The sequence below is a fragment of the Patiria miniata genome, unplaced genomic scaffold, assembly GCF_015706575.1.
Source record: "Patiria miniata isolate m_02_andy unplaced genomic scaffold, ASM1570657v1 HiC_scaffold_5, whole genome shotgun sequence".
NCBI lineage: Eukaryota > Metazoa > Echinodermata > Asteroidea > Valvatida > Asterinidae > Patiria > Patiria miniata.
The window spans coordinates 693,005-709,496 of record NW_024037072.1 but is presented as its reverse complement, the minus strand read 5'-3'; the positions used below and the strand labels follow the sequence as shown (position 1 = coordinate 709,496).

At 40.9% G+C, this 16,492-nt stretch overlaps 2 protein-coding genes across 2 annotated transcripts; both read right to left on the bottom strand.

The window, feature by feature from the left end:
* Positions 1-628: 628 nt before the first annotated feature.
* On the bottom strand, positions 629-3,355 carry LOC119740535 (macrophage mannose receptor 1-like). Its single transcript, XM_038215878.1, has 2 exons — positions 2,621-3,355; positions 629-1,694 (listed from the first exon to the last, which is right to left on the bottom strand). The coding sequence occupies exons 1-2, from the start codon at positions 3,158-3,160 to the stop codon at positions 1,122-1,124; spliced, it is 1,113 nt and encodes a 370-aa protein (XP_038071806.1). The 5' UTR covers positions 3,161-3,355; the 3' UTR covers positions 629-1,121.
* Positions 3,356-3,438: 83 nt separating this feature from the next.
* On the bottom strand, positions 3,439-13,590 carry LOC119741173 (integrator complex subunit 10-like). The gene is made up of 10 exons (XM_038216880.1): positions 13,343-13,590; positions 11,530-11,597; positions 10,847-10,950; positions 10,469-10,525; positions 9,748-9,830; positions 8,748-8,829; positions 7,289-7,592; positions 6,472-6,632; positions 6,031-6,158; positions 3,439-3,591 (listed from the first exon to the last, which is right to left on the bottom strand). The coding sequence occupies exons 1-10, from the start codon at positions 13,493-13,495 to the stop codon at positions 3,505-3,507; spliced, it is 1,227 nt and encodes a 408-aa protein (XP_038072808.1). The 5' UTR covers positions 13,496-13,590; the 3' UTR covers positions 3,439-3,504.
* Between the last annotated feature and the right edge of the window lie 2,902 nt (positions 13,591-16,492).

The following is a 16,492-nucleotide window of genomic DNA, read 5'->3' as shown; positions in this document are numbered from 1 at the left end:
ATGGGCAGTGTATTTCATTTAAATTCCATGACTTCACACATTAGTGCTCCTAACCATAACTTTACGACAAGCATACCGGTACATGTACATGTACACACTTGTACATGTAAATCACACAAAATGTGAAGTAAATATCCATGCCAATTCTCCAACACTAGTCTAAATTAACTATGATTATTCACATTTAGGCACGCTAAACATCGGTGACATGTGCCAAGTATTTCATTTTAAATCCATGTGCCTAGATGATGACATCACATTTGTTAGGTGTTCTGGTAAAAATGAGATGGAACTGGGCACAGTGAAGAAAAATGAAAAAATTTGATTTTCAGATATATTGATATTTGTCATCTTTCATATGTCTACATGTACTCAAATATTTTTTTTTTTAAATAGCATAAAAATCGTGGAATATGTGTTGTAATAAATCACAATTGGCATCTTTCATTTTCAAGAATACATAACGTGAAACTTTAAAGGCCTTTTTTTTACTTGATTGACATGTTGAAAAAGCGAACTTTAAACAGCCATAACTTGTCAATGGAATGTCTGATTGAAGTGCAACAAACAGTATTGTAAAGAGAACTTTATTCTCTTTCCTAACACGCCCACACCCTCATTTCAACCTCTGCCCAGTTCTGTCTCATTGTGCCAGAACGCCTCACACATCAAAACTCATGACAGTCGCCAGATACTGGCCGACAGTTTGACCTGTCATTTTAAACGCCATTAGGTAACACTGTGAAATCCAGTTCACTTCCAAAGTGGTGTGCACAAATCATGAAGTGATCCTCTTCATGGATTTCAGTCAGAAAGCAGTTTTGTCTCGGCAACTGTCAAATCAGATCAGACTGGTTCACACTATGACTCATATGGAATCAGAGTTAAAGTACCGATTTGTGGGATGATACCTGTAGCTGAGATGATACGAGTTTCTCCAGTCACTACTGAAGCAATGTTATGTCTGAAGGAAAACTGCCACGGTAGCATTACGTTTTAAGTCATCTACATGTACATGAAAATACAGCATCGTCCACATAGTTAAGATGCCTGTGCATGCAGGTCTACATGTGTCAATGAAGGGGTACATGTGTAGGTGTGCTGTTTAGAAACCTAGAGGTTTAAGGGTCAAAGCGGCCATCAGGACCCAGAATGTAGCAGGACATGGCAGAGACTCTGCTGCTTGTCTCGCATACGGTGTACACATACCTGTTGATACATCGTTTGTCTTTCCACTTGCCATGCCTTATTATGCCACAATGCTGATCACCACAATTGTTATCTGGTTGTCCCTCTGCCCAGTTGGTATACTGCATTCTCTTGAAACCTTCAGGATAACACACCCATGTGCCCTCCATGCTTGCATCATTACAGCCAAGCCAGGCCCTGGGCATGCCTGAATTTCTCATTTCTTCAGCAATGAATTCATTCTCTTCCTCTGACTCAATGACCAACAGCATGCCACCAAGCCCTTGGCAGTATGTGTTTGCATTCTCCCAGTCTGTGTGATTATCTGTGAACTTGTAGCAAGATGAGCAATGTTCTTTCCAACCTGGTTTACAAAAAGCATTCACACCAGCATGACACAAGAACAAAATAAAGACAACAACGAGAGTTGTCTTTAGGTGTAGGAGTTCCAACAATATCCCCATCTTCAGTGTGGTTATCACAGCATGGTTCTGAACATCCTTCCACTATGGAACCAACTGCTGCAATCACACACTGTGCTCAACTGATATCTGGTTTGGAGCACGTCAGCTGCCTTATCAAGCTTGGGAAATTTAATATCATCTGAGATAGACTTCCGTTTAACAACACTGGTAGCCTGGTAGGTAGAGTGACAATGGACTCAGTAGCGTTATTGCATTACAGAGATGACAGCGTGTCAAGATTTAGACAATCAAGACTTCTACCATCAACAACCACTCATCATTTCTAACTGACAGACCCAATTACACATCAGTTGCTGAGCCTGTCATAGTTTCAAGGTTTTCCTCAATTTATCAAGTCAATATTGCCTCCTGACTTGATGAGAGATGATACGTGATCCAGTTTTTCATTACAGCAAAGTTTGCTGAAGCCACAAAAACAGAATTGGCTTTTTTCACTCTCTTAACTTGCCTCAATGATTGGCTTTGAAGAGTTGAGTACATGTACCGTACATGTAGGTCCATTCTTGGCCAGGAGATTGAAGACAATATTGCCTACTAACACTGATGGTAGATGACTGCTGCCTATACTATGGCATCACACAGTGTCTGTGTGTGTTGCCAGCTACTGGTCCTCAGTTTTGTCAGCTTCTATTCCACAGATATCCAAGCAAAAAGCAACCAAAACTGCCATGTTCAAAATCATCCACAGATGGCTTCATTGTTTGTTCCTCCAGTTCAAAGTATCTATCAAATAAGTTTAAGTGGTAAAAGAGCCGAGAGATTTACAAGTAAACAGTTGAAACAAATAAGATTGATGTCAATTCCTTTATAATGTACGGTTTACTTAGACTTTGTACGTGAATATGGTGTTTTACCAGCAGAGCCTGTATGTGAATCCAGTGTCTGCATGAACACAGAAGGGGATCTGTGAGTTATTTAGACGCAGGCATGGGTGAGGTTTAGGGTTGAATGCGGCCATCAAGACCAAGAACGTAGCAGGACAAGGCAGAGACTGGACTGATGCTTGACTCACATATGGTGTACATCTCATTCCTGGAGCCACAAACCCTGTCATTCCACTTGCCTTGCCTCTTGTTTATTACTACACAATCCTGGTCTTCTATGTTGTTTGGTTTTCCTCCATCCCAGTTTTTATACCGCATTTTCTTGAGACCTTCAGGATAACACACCCATGTGCCCTCCATGCTTATATCATTACAACCAAGCCAGGCCCTGGACATGCCTGAATTTCTCATTTCTTCAGCAATGAATTCATTCTCTTCCTCTGACTCAATGACCAACAACATGCCACCAAGCCTTTGGCAGTATGTGTTTGCATTCTCCCAATTCTTTTGAATATCTGTGAACTTGTAGCAAGATGAGCTATGTTCTTTCCAACCTGGTTTGCAAACAGCACTTACCCCAAGGCAGCCAATGATGACAATTAAGATAGCTGGTTTGATGTTCTTTGGTTCATTTAACGCCATCGTGTTCAGGCTGTTTATCATCAACGCAATTGAATTAACATACAAGTTTCTCAATCAACTTCAATTTACATGACGTTCTGTGGACTTAAGTCATTTGTTCAGTTTTACTCAAACATATCAGCTGAAGACCAAACACTGTATGTACATGAAGCAGTTCTTATTATCCAGTAAAAAAAAACAAGATAACATACAAAGATCCAAAGATTGGTATCATGAAGGAGCAAGAATGCAAGAAAATGCAGCAACTATCTCCTTGTCTCAAGATGGATCACGTTCCTAAGGGATCTGATCAACAGTCCTTGCACAACAGCATCAGGGCGAAAGCCTGTGATGTGATCCAAAGCTTTTCAGTCAATGATGACAATTTAGCAGCCAAGTACTTTAAGAAACCACCAAGCAAACATGCTACAGTTGTACATGGTGTTGAAGACAGTCTGTGACACGACTGAATTCTAAGCAGTCAAATGATGAAATGAGGACAGCACCAATTTAGTCAATATGTCTATCTGTGGGTAGGCAACGAGCGATGGGGCTTCAAAGAATAAACAAGTCACCAGTAAACGCTGATGTTGATTCCAATAACAAGAAATCTCACTGGAAAGTTAATTTCCTGTCTTCAACAATAGGGGCCAATTAACAATTCAGCAGACCGAGATGGAAAACTGCCTCAGTGTATTGTGACAATAACTGAACAACCGTGAACACGTTTCCTTGCTCTGTGGTATGAAAAGTGCTCCATTGTCATCGATAAATATTGGCAGTTTGGACAATTTTCCTCGCTACACTTTTATTGCCACATGAACAATACAGAACCTTGCTACGGAATATTGTAATAATATGGATGAAAACTTTCTGCAAGCGTTCAACAATTTGATGAAAGGAAGCCTCTTTTCTGTCCTTAAAGGTTTTACTGTACAAATGAGAAATTTCTCTAAAAGAAAAATTAATATCCTGTCTGCAACAATAGAGGACCCATAAACGATTTCAGAAGACTGAGATGGCAAGCTGCCTCAGTGTATTGTGACAATAACTGAACGACAGTGAACACGCTGCCTCTCTCTGTTGTAACAACATCGCTGTTAGATGAAAAAGTGCCCTATTGTCTTTTCCTTGTTTTACTGTCACTGCCATTCAAACAATACAGACACTTCAACTACAGAATCTTGTAAACAATATTGATGAAAACCAGCAGCAATCATGTAACCATTTGCTGAAGGGGCCTTTTCCACTGTCTCATTTTCATTAAAAATTAAGATGGCAAACAAATGGCCAGACTCTCTTCTAACAATACAGATAGATGCAGTAAATTGCCTTGTAGTCTTGTATTAACATCATGAGATGTAGATAAAAACTACTTCATTATGTTTAAGAAATATTGGCAATAGGGGAGGGGGGCGGAGGAAATTTCCTTGCTAGGGCAACAAGCACAGAGTAGCAAACTACCAAGCTATATTCTAGCAAAATGACAAATGCATAAACTAAGAGTCAATATCACATTAAGAGGTAAAACCTGCCTCAAAGTCTGCAATAAACACTTGAAGTTAGTGCAGTGTCCCTCACTATGGCAATAATAGAAGATTTATTCTTAAATGCTCTTGTACAACTGCACAGACTTATACTAAAGAAACCTTACCTCGAGGTCTTGGAAGAAAAACCCAAGCAAATTTTCAAATCACTGCTAATTTTTTTAAACACACCAATGACATTTTAGTACGAGTGTCATGTGTCTATTTCTACATTTTTATGATGTGCAGTCCTTCTCCATGAGTCGTAATGGGTTTGCTTTTTTCAGTTGTTTGTCCATTGATTGCACCAGTTGTCTGTCTGTTCTTTGTGTGCTTGTTTGTTTTAGTATTTTCTTTGAAGGTTTTTTTGTTTATTTGTGTAACTGGTAGATCCTCAGGGAGGCCATGGGAGCCATGGTACATGAGCACAGCTAATTTTATTCTGACTGTGCCGAAATCCGCAGTGTCTTTGCTTGAGCATCAAGCGCCATTGGCCATGACTGAATATTTGACCTTCCATTCCATCAAAATATTTGAATATTCTGTTATGCCATGGAGACTTCATCATAGTTTACGACAATATATCATTAAAAACAATGCTAATTTTGCACATTCATGAATTTTATTCCTCAAAAATCTATTTCCATATTCTGGGATGGATTCTATGTTTTATTGTTGAGCATATGCATCAGCTGCCTTTAAGAGTCTGGCAACAACTTGGAATAAGCTTTCAGAATTCAATTTAACTTTTCCCCCCTATTTATTTGATTGAATTTCACCTCTCAATATTTCAATCCAAAAAACAAATATTCAAATATTCAATAATTATATTAACAATAATAATAATAGTGGGTATTTATAAAGCACACGTATCCACCAGGACTGGTGCTCAAGGCGCTACATCATTATTACCCCTGCTCATTGGGCCAATGAAGCATTTCAAATACCATCTCAGCTCCCTGGGGAGTATACGGCTGGATGCTGCCATTTCAGTGCAAAGCAGCTTAAATCAGTCTTAATTAGCATCTCTGCCCTCACAGATACCCATTTACTCCTGGGTGGAGTGAAGCAATGAGTGACAAAGTGCCTTGCCCAAGGGCACACGCACCATGACCCCAGGCTGGACTCGAACCCACAACCTGCAGCTCTACCCACAGACCACGAATCCAATGCCCTTAACAACGAGGCCACGGCACTCCACTCAAATATCTGGCACAGCACTAATCGGCCAGTGGTCTCCCCCAACTCTCCCTTTCAAACCGTTGAGGGGGTACTTGTGCACAGATTCCACAGAACTTGGGTAAATGGACATGTGCACTGCATATTGATGTTTGAATGTATAGGCTCCATAAATGCAACACAGCATGGCTGACATAAAACACTTACCTCTTTTTCTCCGCCATCTAATTTTCTCTTTTTATGAGCATGCTTGTGATGTTTCTTGACTCTGCGCTTACATTCTAGGTCTTCCAGAAGGACCAGCAATGGCTGATGGGACGAGCTGGGGCTTGAGCCTGGATTTCAAGAATCAACAAATAAGAACTTCTTAAAGATTGTTAATGTCAGGGCAGGTACAATTTTATTCAAAGTTTCGACTAGCCCCCAAGAGGAAAGCATTGACAATCAGGGAAACGGACCAATTCCAGATTGATTTCCACTTCTATATAATCTATAATTAAGTTCTTTCTTATGGGTTAAAAACACAGACTTCATATTGATGAATGGCAGACAACGTTCTAGTCTGGTATCCAGTCCGAGCAACTGAGTGGTTTCTCTTTCAAAAGAAAGCTCTACTCCCATTTTGTATGGAATATATTTTCAATTCACCTGTAAACTGTTCAGGATCAACGGCACTCATGAAGCCATGGACAGCCTGAAGAAACAAGACCATCGTTGAGTAGAAGACAGGCTTTCTGATGTTAGCAGCTTCACTTGTCTTGGCCCGGCTGTAATGCTCATTGATATGCAGCCAGTTTACTGTAAATGGCCTGCAGATTAAAGAATGATGACCTTTTTAGAAGTGGCCTTAGACTAACTAGAGTGATCACTGACATCTATGCTTGCATCTTAAAGGTTACAAAGAGACAGGCTTTCAAGAGCTAGAACCTTTAGTTGCATCATCAGTGGCTTTAGCCCGACTGTTATGCGCATTGATGCTGTATGTTGCCAGTTCCCTGTGACTGGCCTGAAGATTAGTAAAACGAATGACGTTATTTGACAGGTTGACTGCAATGAGAAGTTAACAGAGACATAGGTTGTTCGAGTGGCTCAGAATGCTGATATGAGTTCAGCCACTATCAACTGCAAATGTTGCTCCCATGAAGAGCAAATTAGTCAAAATATTTCTGGACAGAAACACAAATCAAGTCAGTTCTCTCAGTTATGAATTCCCTTTGCTCTACTCTGTCCCAATAAAAAAACAAAAAATATTTCCTTAAAGACGATGCACATGCCACGGATTGAAACGGTCAGATAAGTAAACAAACACCTTCCAATGCACCCTGTGTGGAGGGTACTGGAATATCTGACCAACAGGCCAACATTTCAACTCACGGAGTAATGGTTCAATGAATGTATTAATGGCAAATTTTATAGTCAAATTTGTATTCCTGTTTTCAACAGGAATTGGAACGTAAGATTTCACCTTTCCTCATCAGGCACAAACTTTGCGTCCCATCCACACTTCTCAGCAATCATCACCAGTAGTTGATGCAGCCTCTCCCACGGTTGAGTCAGCTCCCCAAACCCAAAGCCTTGCCCCTTGCCTGCCTGGGGGGACATTAGGGGAGTAACAGGCCCCTTGGCCCCCTTCTGATCGGCTTGCTTCCAAGCGGGCTGGGTGGCATAATTCGTGTAGAACTCCACGGATTTCTGCAGCCACTTGTGGTACTGCTTAGGCTGGCAGTTGACTTTCTTGCTGGCACAGATTATGGGGAGAACTTCGCAAACTGTGGATGGTACAAATAAGCATGTTGCATTTGTGTCTTTGGTAAAGTCAAAAGCTACATTTGAGACCATAAATAGGGGCATTGCTATCGGTTTGTTTGATATCAACTCAGACTAAATTTGACTTTATCTTTTGCACTTTAGTCAATAGAAAGATGCGATAAGCCCCGCCCCCCCCCCCCCCTCATGTAATGACCAATCACAGCCATGATTGAGGTCTGGCAAAATGCCAACATGTGTGGTTTGTGCATGATGCCCTCACGTTGAACATATAGTGTAGCACTGGACAGGCACATCTTTTGTTACCAGCGTGTGCCGTGAGCTGGGACTCATGGGACCGGTCTACTGAAGACATAAACAATGTTAAGAGTCACTGGCTCTGGATTCAAAGTACAGAATTTGACAAAAAAATTGACGCAAACTCAATCTAGGAGCCTAATAAAAGCAAGAGGAGAGACACAAAAATTGGTCTTTAGCAATTATGATCATACTAGAAAAGAAGTGTTTTGCATATGAAACAAAAATCAAAGTTAAAAAGATTAAACAGTATAGAGTCTTTAGGTGTTGACTGCTCTGAATCCTCCTTATAGGTCAGCTAGTCAAAATCACGCAAATAAATTTCAACATTTAACTCTTTCAGTGCCCGTGAAATTTGAAAAGTTTAACCCTGAAGTGCCCAACTTCGAGCGTTTTTTGTAATTGTTCAAAATTCTGTAAAAAAAAAAGTAAATAAGTTTCACTCACTAAATTTGTTGTGTTTGCTCTCTGGTATATCCTTGATATATTGGAAAGTCAATAGTTGTCACGTACATAGTGATACACCCTGAAACACTGTCCTGCACACAGGGGAATTCCGCACCATTTGCAGAAAATACGAGTGTCAGTGCTGCGCCCTCTCGCAAGAACTCGAATTAAACAATAAATACAGGTCTTACCTGAATGAAAATGATATTATTAGAAAGAGCGAGAGTGCCCCCTTGTGATAACATGCTTACTCTACCTTGTACATGTACAAGGTTTGGCGATTTTAAGTACGAATATTACCTCGTACATGTACGAGGTTGGCACTGTCGAACTAACAAATATACCTCGTACATGTACGACTTTGGCACTGAAAGAGTTAACAATGAATTTGACATTGACGAAGCACTACTCACCCATGACACGGCGGAAGCGGTTGGTTGCTAGCTTCTCACCCTCATTCTTCTCTGCATCCAGCAGCATATCAACAAGGGGCACCTAGTGAGACAATTACTGTATGAACCTTTTCTTGTAATTGTGTCCCAACAGCTAACCCTTCCACTTACCCAAGTACCAACACTCGTTATGATCAGCAGGCATTTGCCGGGGCTGTACCCACACTTTACGCTCCACCTGCATATCTAAGACTCACCCTCGGTAAATGCATTCAAAACCCAGTTAAAGAGAATGTACATCACAGGCTTTTGCTGTCATTTTCAGAAATGCTCTATTTTGAGGGGTAAGTATAACAGATCAAATATTGTTACACTGACATGTTTGAAGTTTTGTGTTCGAAAATACTGAAAAAACCAAGAAAAACAAAAATGTTCATGTAGTCTGGTTCCTTGACTCCACTAAAGATGAAATGGATCAATTTATAGATACCGAAAAATTGTAAGGTAATGGAACGAGTCTAACTGGCCTGCACCCCTTCATGAACATGTAACCAATAGCAAACAAAATTTGAATTGAAAAAAAAATGGTAAATTTGGAGCAGTAGTTGAAAAAGTCGGCCGACCACCGTTGGAAATTTATACAAAATACCACTTTTCTTGAAAATGACTTCACACATGGTGCCATGACTTTACAGGATGCTTTAGACTGTCATTTACCAACATCCTAGTATGTTAAAACATATTATTCACACAGTAGAGAGCACTTTCAAACACCTTTAAACAGTTCATCAATAATGTTTATTATTACTATTAACCCCTCATTGAAATCTGTTTTCAAGTAACTAAAATTCTCATCTTCTTAACTACACAAAGGGAACTGGTGTTTGTTACTTGCCCTGACTTTAGAGTCATCAGAACCCCTCCCCCACCCTCAAAAAGGACTTGAAATGGCCCTTCATGTCTGCCTTCTTATCACAGACTATCGCCATGATTTTAGGAATGCCAGTGATTTTCAACTCACGCCGTGTTCTGCAATCGCATCAGGGAATCGATTGATGAGTAAGAGTTTCAGCTGACACTTCTCCAGGATGTTGTTACAGTGATCTGTAGCAAATGAATGTTGAAAAAAAATTACACAACTGAACCTTAAAAGAGCAAAGGTGGTTTAGTAAGGGGCTTCGTGGGGGGGGGGGGGCAGAAGAGATGCTACATCTGATTTTTGTGAAATTGGTGTCAATGCATCCTTAGACATCAATCGCCATACCCCCCGCCCCCTTCCCCTAGGAAAAATGTGCGGTGATGATATTAGACACAAAAATAGGGAAGGGTTGCACTCCTTCAGGGCTAGTCCTATTATTATATTATTAAATTCTTATTCTGACAAATTATGGCTCAGAAAGCACACTTTAAAAGGCCAGTCATGTGACATTCTGAACTCAATTTTTTTTCCTTGAAAAGTCTTCACTTGCATCTATTGACTTTATTCTACAGTTCATTTTCAGGTGATCTTCTAGTACCAATTTTACTACAAGCTTACATACAACATACAATTAAGCATCAGACTAGAATGGGTTGCTCCAGGACTCCAGCATTTGGGTAGACCCACCTTTTGGTGACAAGTTTCTGCACGGTCCATTGTTTGTGAGGATGAGTAAAAGTAAAGAGCTGAGTCAACTTGGGGGGGGGGGGGCAAAAAGGGTTGGTTTGCCCAACCAAAATTTTTTGTTGGGGGGGGATAATACCTGCACTGAGAAGCAAAACATCAAATTGAGCTTTGTCTGGCAATGATGCAAATACCTCTGCAAACAAAAACATGAGTAAAGAAACAACAAATAAGACATTTGAAGTAAATAAAAAACCTCACGTCAAATGAGATGGTAGAAAAGAAACAGAGACCTGCAATGAATTCCAACCTTGTGTTATACATGTACCAGTACTTCAGCATTGCCTTGGAGGGCCAACAACTTTGTCTGTTTTTTTTCTTTTTTTAGTTAAACATAAAAAAAAATCGATATACTAAATATGATCTATAAATTTAATCTACTAACTAGTAAAAAATAATCACACACTGCTATTTTCCAAATATTACTACAATCACTTATCAGGATAGACTTAAATACCCTGTAGGAATAGTCCATATTCATCTTCGGTGTGAGACTTTAGGGCACTTGTTACAATCTGTAGTTCCTTCCATAGTGCAGCTTCCTGCTTAAATTGCTCAAACCTGTGTGTGAGCAGAGGAAAACGTTCATTTCTCTTGAAATCTAAACCACACAGTTGCTTGTGGATGCAAGAAAGGACAAGGCAAGGCAAATTTTAAAATATGGGATTGAAAACTATGAGGCTACAAAAAAGCGGGCTTTTGGTGGTTGTTATTTTTTTGTAGATAATGCCAAGACAAGGCAGGAAGTGCCTGCAGACTAATTCGGCGACAGTGGCACTCAGGTAGTATGCACGCACACCAGGCTACTGAGCATCCTTCCAGTGTTAACAAAATGCATGCGCGCCTTGTCTTTAAGAACACATGCGGCATCATCCAACCCGATTTCTTACTAGCCTCGTGTGTGTGCGTACGCGAGACTCGGTGCAACTGCAGTCTTTCAGTGGTAAATTTCATGCGCACGCATTGTTCTACATGTTCTATGCAACGTTCTATGCGTGGATGCGGCATTTCACGCATGTAGACGATCCGTTCCGTACATTTTGTATACATGCTCACATGAGTTGTTTATCCTTGTGTAGAGGATCCACGGTTTAATTCAGTGATAGTGTATTCCAACTTCATTACACTGAATGGACTTACATTTCCAGAAGCAGCAAGGATGCTGGGCGTGTGTTTCTCACAGACTTCTCAATGCAATATGCTTCAAACTGAAGAGAGAAAAAAAAGGATTATAAATGATAATGATATACAGCCTGCAAATATGCAGGAGTTTACATTTCTTGAAACTGGACATGTCAAGTGCACCTATGAATAATTGCAGCTGGAAGCTTAAGCACCGTGGGATCTTTTTGTGAAATTTAAGTCAAGAAGTAACTTGGTACATTTCGGGATCTGAGTTATTGTCAACCTAAATGTCCACTCACCATTACTCATGTTAAGGCCAAAAAAAAAAAATTCAGTCTCTGGTCAGACCAAAGTTCCGGAATTGACGCGGCCATGCGGCTTTTTTTTTTTTTTTTTGGCTTTTTTTTTTTCTTCTTCAAGCTTGGATTGTACAGACAAGGTGGGTACAATTTGCATTTTTGGTGTCCTCATGTACATTCAATTCAAGTGTCCTCCATAATTTGCCTTGGTGCTTTCGATCATTTGCCTTGGTGCAATTTCCCATTCCTTGGTGCTCGTTGGTAAAAAAAAATTGAGGAGGTGCGGAAATAGAGGGCACTGTTGGAGCTACCGCGGAACATTTTGAAAAAAAAAAAGATCGACGCGCATGATTAAAATCGACGCACGCGCTGACCAGAGACCGACTTATTTTTTTTTTGGCCTAACAAAGAGTATGTTTACAAGACTAAGAGCCTGGTTCTTGACAATCAATAGCACATAAGAATTCCAGGAAAGAATCCAGTATCCTGACATTCTCACTCTTTCTATATCATAATTATCTTTGGTAATGGCCAATCACTGAAACAAATACGTCCCCACAAATCTGGGACAGCAAAGTATTTGAAAAGTTGTTAAAATCTATGTTGAAAAATAAATGAAAAAAACCCAAAACAAAAACACAACAAACAATAACAACCAAAAAGCAAAACAAATGTTGTCAATGTATTTAAAAACTTAAAAATAATAACAAATCAAGACAAACCAAATGAATGGTGATTGTGTAGTGTATGGCCCCTGTTTAGTTTCGATCAAATTAGAGTCAAGGGTGTTTTTTAAACGACCTTTTCAAGCTAAAGCAGACTTCTCTCAATGTAATGACACCTTTTTTGCAATTTTTGAACAGTTTCTTGGGGTTCCTACACAGTTTGAGGTTGGTGCCGTACGATTCAGCGTGCTTTGCGCATTCATGGTACATCGCGCGGTGATCACCATCTTTATTTTCGTGTTGCGTTTTGTCGTTGTCATCGTCATTTTACCCCCAAATTTACCTCAAAAACTCTAAACCCTGCCCTGTTTTGCCCTGCCCTGCCCTGCCCTGACATACATGCATGTTTTTAATGTTGCAAACTACTTAAAGTTTGGTAGGTCAAAAAATTAAAAGTGGATTTTGTCCCCTATAGGAACCGGGCCCATAGATACACGAACGCCACATGAATACAAAAGAAAACAAAAAATACAACAAGAAAGTGGCATATGGCATCTACAGTAAGAAATATTTTCTTACATCATACATGTCTACAGTCTAAACAAAACTGGAACTTTTTGGAAGCATTTACGACTACGAGTTAAAAAAAAAAAGTTTTTCTTTCAACATATTGGAAATACTTGTCCATCATTGGGGTTATATAACATGTTTATGGAGAAAGAAAGTGGCATCAGGATATACCAGCAGGATATTAAATGTTCATAGTTTTGTATTTTTGTTAACTTGTCGACTAGTCAGTCTTATTGTAATATCATAACTGGGTAAGGTGCAGTCGTGCACAAAATATCAAATCGAAGGCCCTACCTGAACTCCAAAATCCTGAGGGTGTAAAGTTCTGGCCGTGATGAGCAAAGCTTTGGCAGAGTCTGGGTCATTTTTCAAACATTTCTGGGCTTTCTCTACAAGCCACTTCGGGCCGTAGCTATCAGAAGACTTGCTGTCACTTACATTACTCATTTCGCACGTTTTTCTGAATGAGTACGCGCACTCGTACTCGTACGTCGCGTCGTTGAGTCAATTGAAGTTTAGTCTGGCGCTGCATAATGAATGTTTTGTTGATAAAAGATTCACACAGGGAGCAAGACGGACCTTCACACATTCATTATAGTCGTAGTCTATGAGGGGGTCCCAGTGCACCCCCCCCCCCCCCCCCCCCCCCCCCAACGCATCGCCACCGATCAGTGGCATGTCCCCAGTAGGAAAAAAAAGATGTTAACATTGAAATTCAACTGAGGATGCACTCTCTCAGGGAAGCCACTTTAAGTGATTGAGCTTGCATTTTCTTAGCAGAAGGGGAATAAACAATATACAAATAACGAATGTTTGTGAGTGCGATGGTAAGAATAATTTCATGAGGTGACAGATTGAATGTTCTATTCCACGAGGCGAAGCCGAGTGGAATAGAACATTCAATCTGTCACCGAAAAAAAAAAAAAATAGGTCGGTCTCTGGTCAGCGCGCGCGTCGATTTTAATCATGCCCGTCGATCTTTTTTTTTTCCAAAATGTTCCGCGGTAGCTCCAACAGCGCCCTCTATTTCCGCACCTCCTCATTTTTTTATCAAAGAGCACCAAGGAATGGGAAATTGCACCAAGGCAAATGATCGAAAGCACCAAGGCAAATTATGGAGGACACCAATGTACATGAGGACACCAAAAAAGCAAAATAGTACCCCACCTTGTCTGTGCAATCTCAGCTTGAAGAAAAAGAAAAAAGCAAAAAAAAAAAAAAAAAAAAAAAAGCCGCGTGGCCGCGTCAATTCCGGAACTTTGGTCTGACCAGAGACCGAATATTTTTTTTTTGGCCTTATTTAACTGCCACTAAGACTGCAAACTCATATAACATAATATCTGGGTATAGAGCCCTCTATAGTCGGTTTTCCTGACGATTCAAGGCATTTTAGAAAGATAAATATATGAACATATACCAACCATGTCAAGCTTAACCAAGATTGATAAAGGTATGTGCATGAATCTGGGAGATTGACCTGACACCCACCAACCCAAAGGCTAAGAATACCAGAACCTGGCTCAGCAGGACGGTGTTTAACTTATTAAAAATGTAATTTAGAATTTCCCAAGACCTAACTCTCAAATTAGCTCCACAGAGGTGTGATAATCATAACTGTTTTATGATTTAATAGGCCTTCAAGACGAAAAATAAGCTGTAATGTTTACGATGAGCAATATTTCGGAAAATTTTCAAAATAAACGTGTATATATATTTCGTTTGACTGTAGCACATTCTATAGTTGGTTTCCATGACAACCAAATATATTTTTCAAAAGACCTATTCATGGAGAATACATGTGCTGAGTTTGATTAAGATCGGTCAAGGTCTGCTCAGGTTATGTCGTTTTGTTTGTTCCCCTTCCAACCCTAGTGCTATAGAAAATGCGTCTAAGCTCAATCAAAGGCGGTTCCAATAAGTGGCCTTCTGAGAGAGTGCATCCCTAAATGTTCACTGTTAACATTTTTTTTCCTACTGGGGACATGCCAAGGATTAAAAAAAATATCGGTGGCGGTGGGTCCTGGGGGCCCACTGGTACCCCCACAGCCCAAGGACTAATTGTCGATGCCAGCATTGAGGGGTGGGGGGGGGGGGGGGGGTAACCCCCTAACTTGAGTAACTCCAGCTCCAATTCTCAAATGCGATAAGCACTGGAGCTTGAGTTACTAAAGCTATTTACCCCCCCCCCCCCCAATATTTTGAAAAGACTGCCCTTTCCATTCAAGTGCCCTTTTTTTCACCAGCGTTTTTTAATCTTTAACGAGTGCCCCCCTTTTTTTAACAAGTGCCCCATTTTTTCCTAACAAGTGCCCTTTTTAACCATAAAGTCGTGTTCTTTATGTGGCAATGGTCGTTCCGACAGCCTTTTTTTATTTTGCGCATGTGTCGTCCTGAAAAGCGCCATATATTGTCTGTTAGTTGGCATAATCATCTGTTTCAAACAGCGCCCCCCATCATGAAGATAATCTACCAGAGGCCCCCCCCCCCTAAGTGTCTACATTTCAGCGCGGATGTGCAACGGTGCCCTTTTAAAGAAATGTTTACTCCAAAAAAAATGACCTTGCTACGCCCCTGCATATTCTACCTTTTAAGCCCCCCCCCCCTCCCAAGACGTGCTGGCATGTATATTTTCAGACTTTCTTTGAAGGATGGTGTAGAAGGTGTTTCGATGGCATCTGTGCAGGGTAGCCGATTGCTCTTGGCTGGTGCCCCCCCCCCCCGGCCAGGGAGAGGGGGGGGAGCGGGGGGGGGGGGGGGGCTAGTGGGCACATGCCCCCCATTCGCTCCCAATTCCCAGTGACCCCGCCCAGGCGCGGTTCTACGGGCGGGGGGGGGGGGGCTAGGGGGCTGTAGTCCCCCCAAAAAAATTGTTTAGCCCCCCCTCCCAAATAAATTCCGTAAAAAAACTAATTGCATTAGCAAAAAGAAGGATTGTGATGAACATGCGAACGGTCTCCCCCTAAAGAAGAAATAGCCGTGACAAGGGTGCATTAGTTAATATAGTGTAAATGATTTTAGGATTTTATTGGCGCTCGCCATTGAAAATATGGCATGAACCCCCCCCCCCCCCCCTTGATTTTCGGAGGCCTAAGTGTCTGGAAAAAATAACCGGTCAACATTTCAGCACGCCTCTCTGAACAAATTCTGGATCCACCGTGCTAGCCCCCCCCCCCCCAAACAAATATTGGTTCTAGAACCGCGCCTGCCCCCGCCCCGCCCCAGATGCCCCCACCATCCCCCCCAAAAAGTGAAATGCCCAAGAAGACACGCCCACAACGGCAAGCTAGATGCCACCCACCACCTGCAGAATTTTTTGGATGAATGTTTATTTGCATTGACTCTGCTGGCCTTCCAACACCTGAAAACTTCGTTTGTGGTTATAAAACGCACATATGGAATTTTACATGAATTTAATTTCAAAGCTTTTAAAATTATGCATGGGTA

What these genes read in the sequence shown, in the direction of transcription:
- LOC119740535 (XM_038215878.1), bottom strand. Translation starts at nt 3,160, where the DNA reads ATGATAAACAGCCTGAACACGATGGCGTTAAATGAACCAAAGAACATC. An exon ending in TTGGTCTTGATGGCCGCATT is followed by an intron (nt 1,695 to 2,620) that starts CAACCCTAAACC and finishes TTGGTTCCATAG; the next exon opens with TGGAAGGATGTTCAGAACCA.
- LOC119741173 (XM_038216880.1), bottom strand. Translation starts at nt 13,495, where the DNA reads ATGAGTAATGTAAGTGACAGCAAGTCTTCTGATAGCTACGGCCCGAAG. An exon ending in CTCAGGATTTTGGAGTTCAG is followed by an intron (nt 11,598 to 13,342) that starts GTAGGGCCTTCG and finishes TTCTCTCTTCAG; the next exon opens with TTTGAAGCATATTGCATTGA. An exon ending in TGTTTTGCTTCTCAGTGCAG is followed by an intron (nt 9,831 to 10,468) that starts GTATTATCCCCC and finishes CATTTGCTACAG; the next exon opens with ATCACTGTAACAACATCCTG.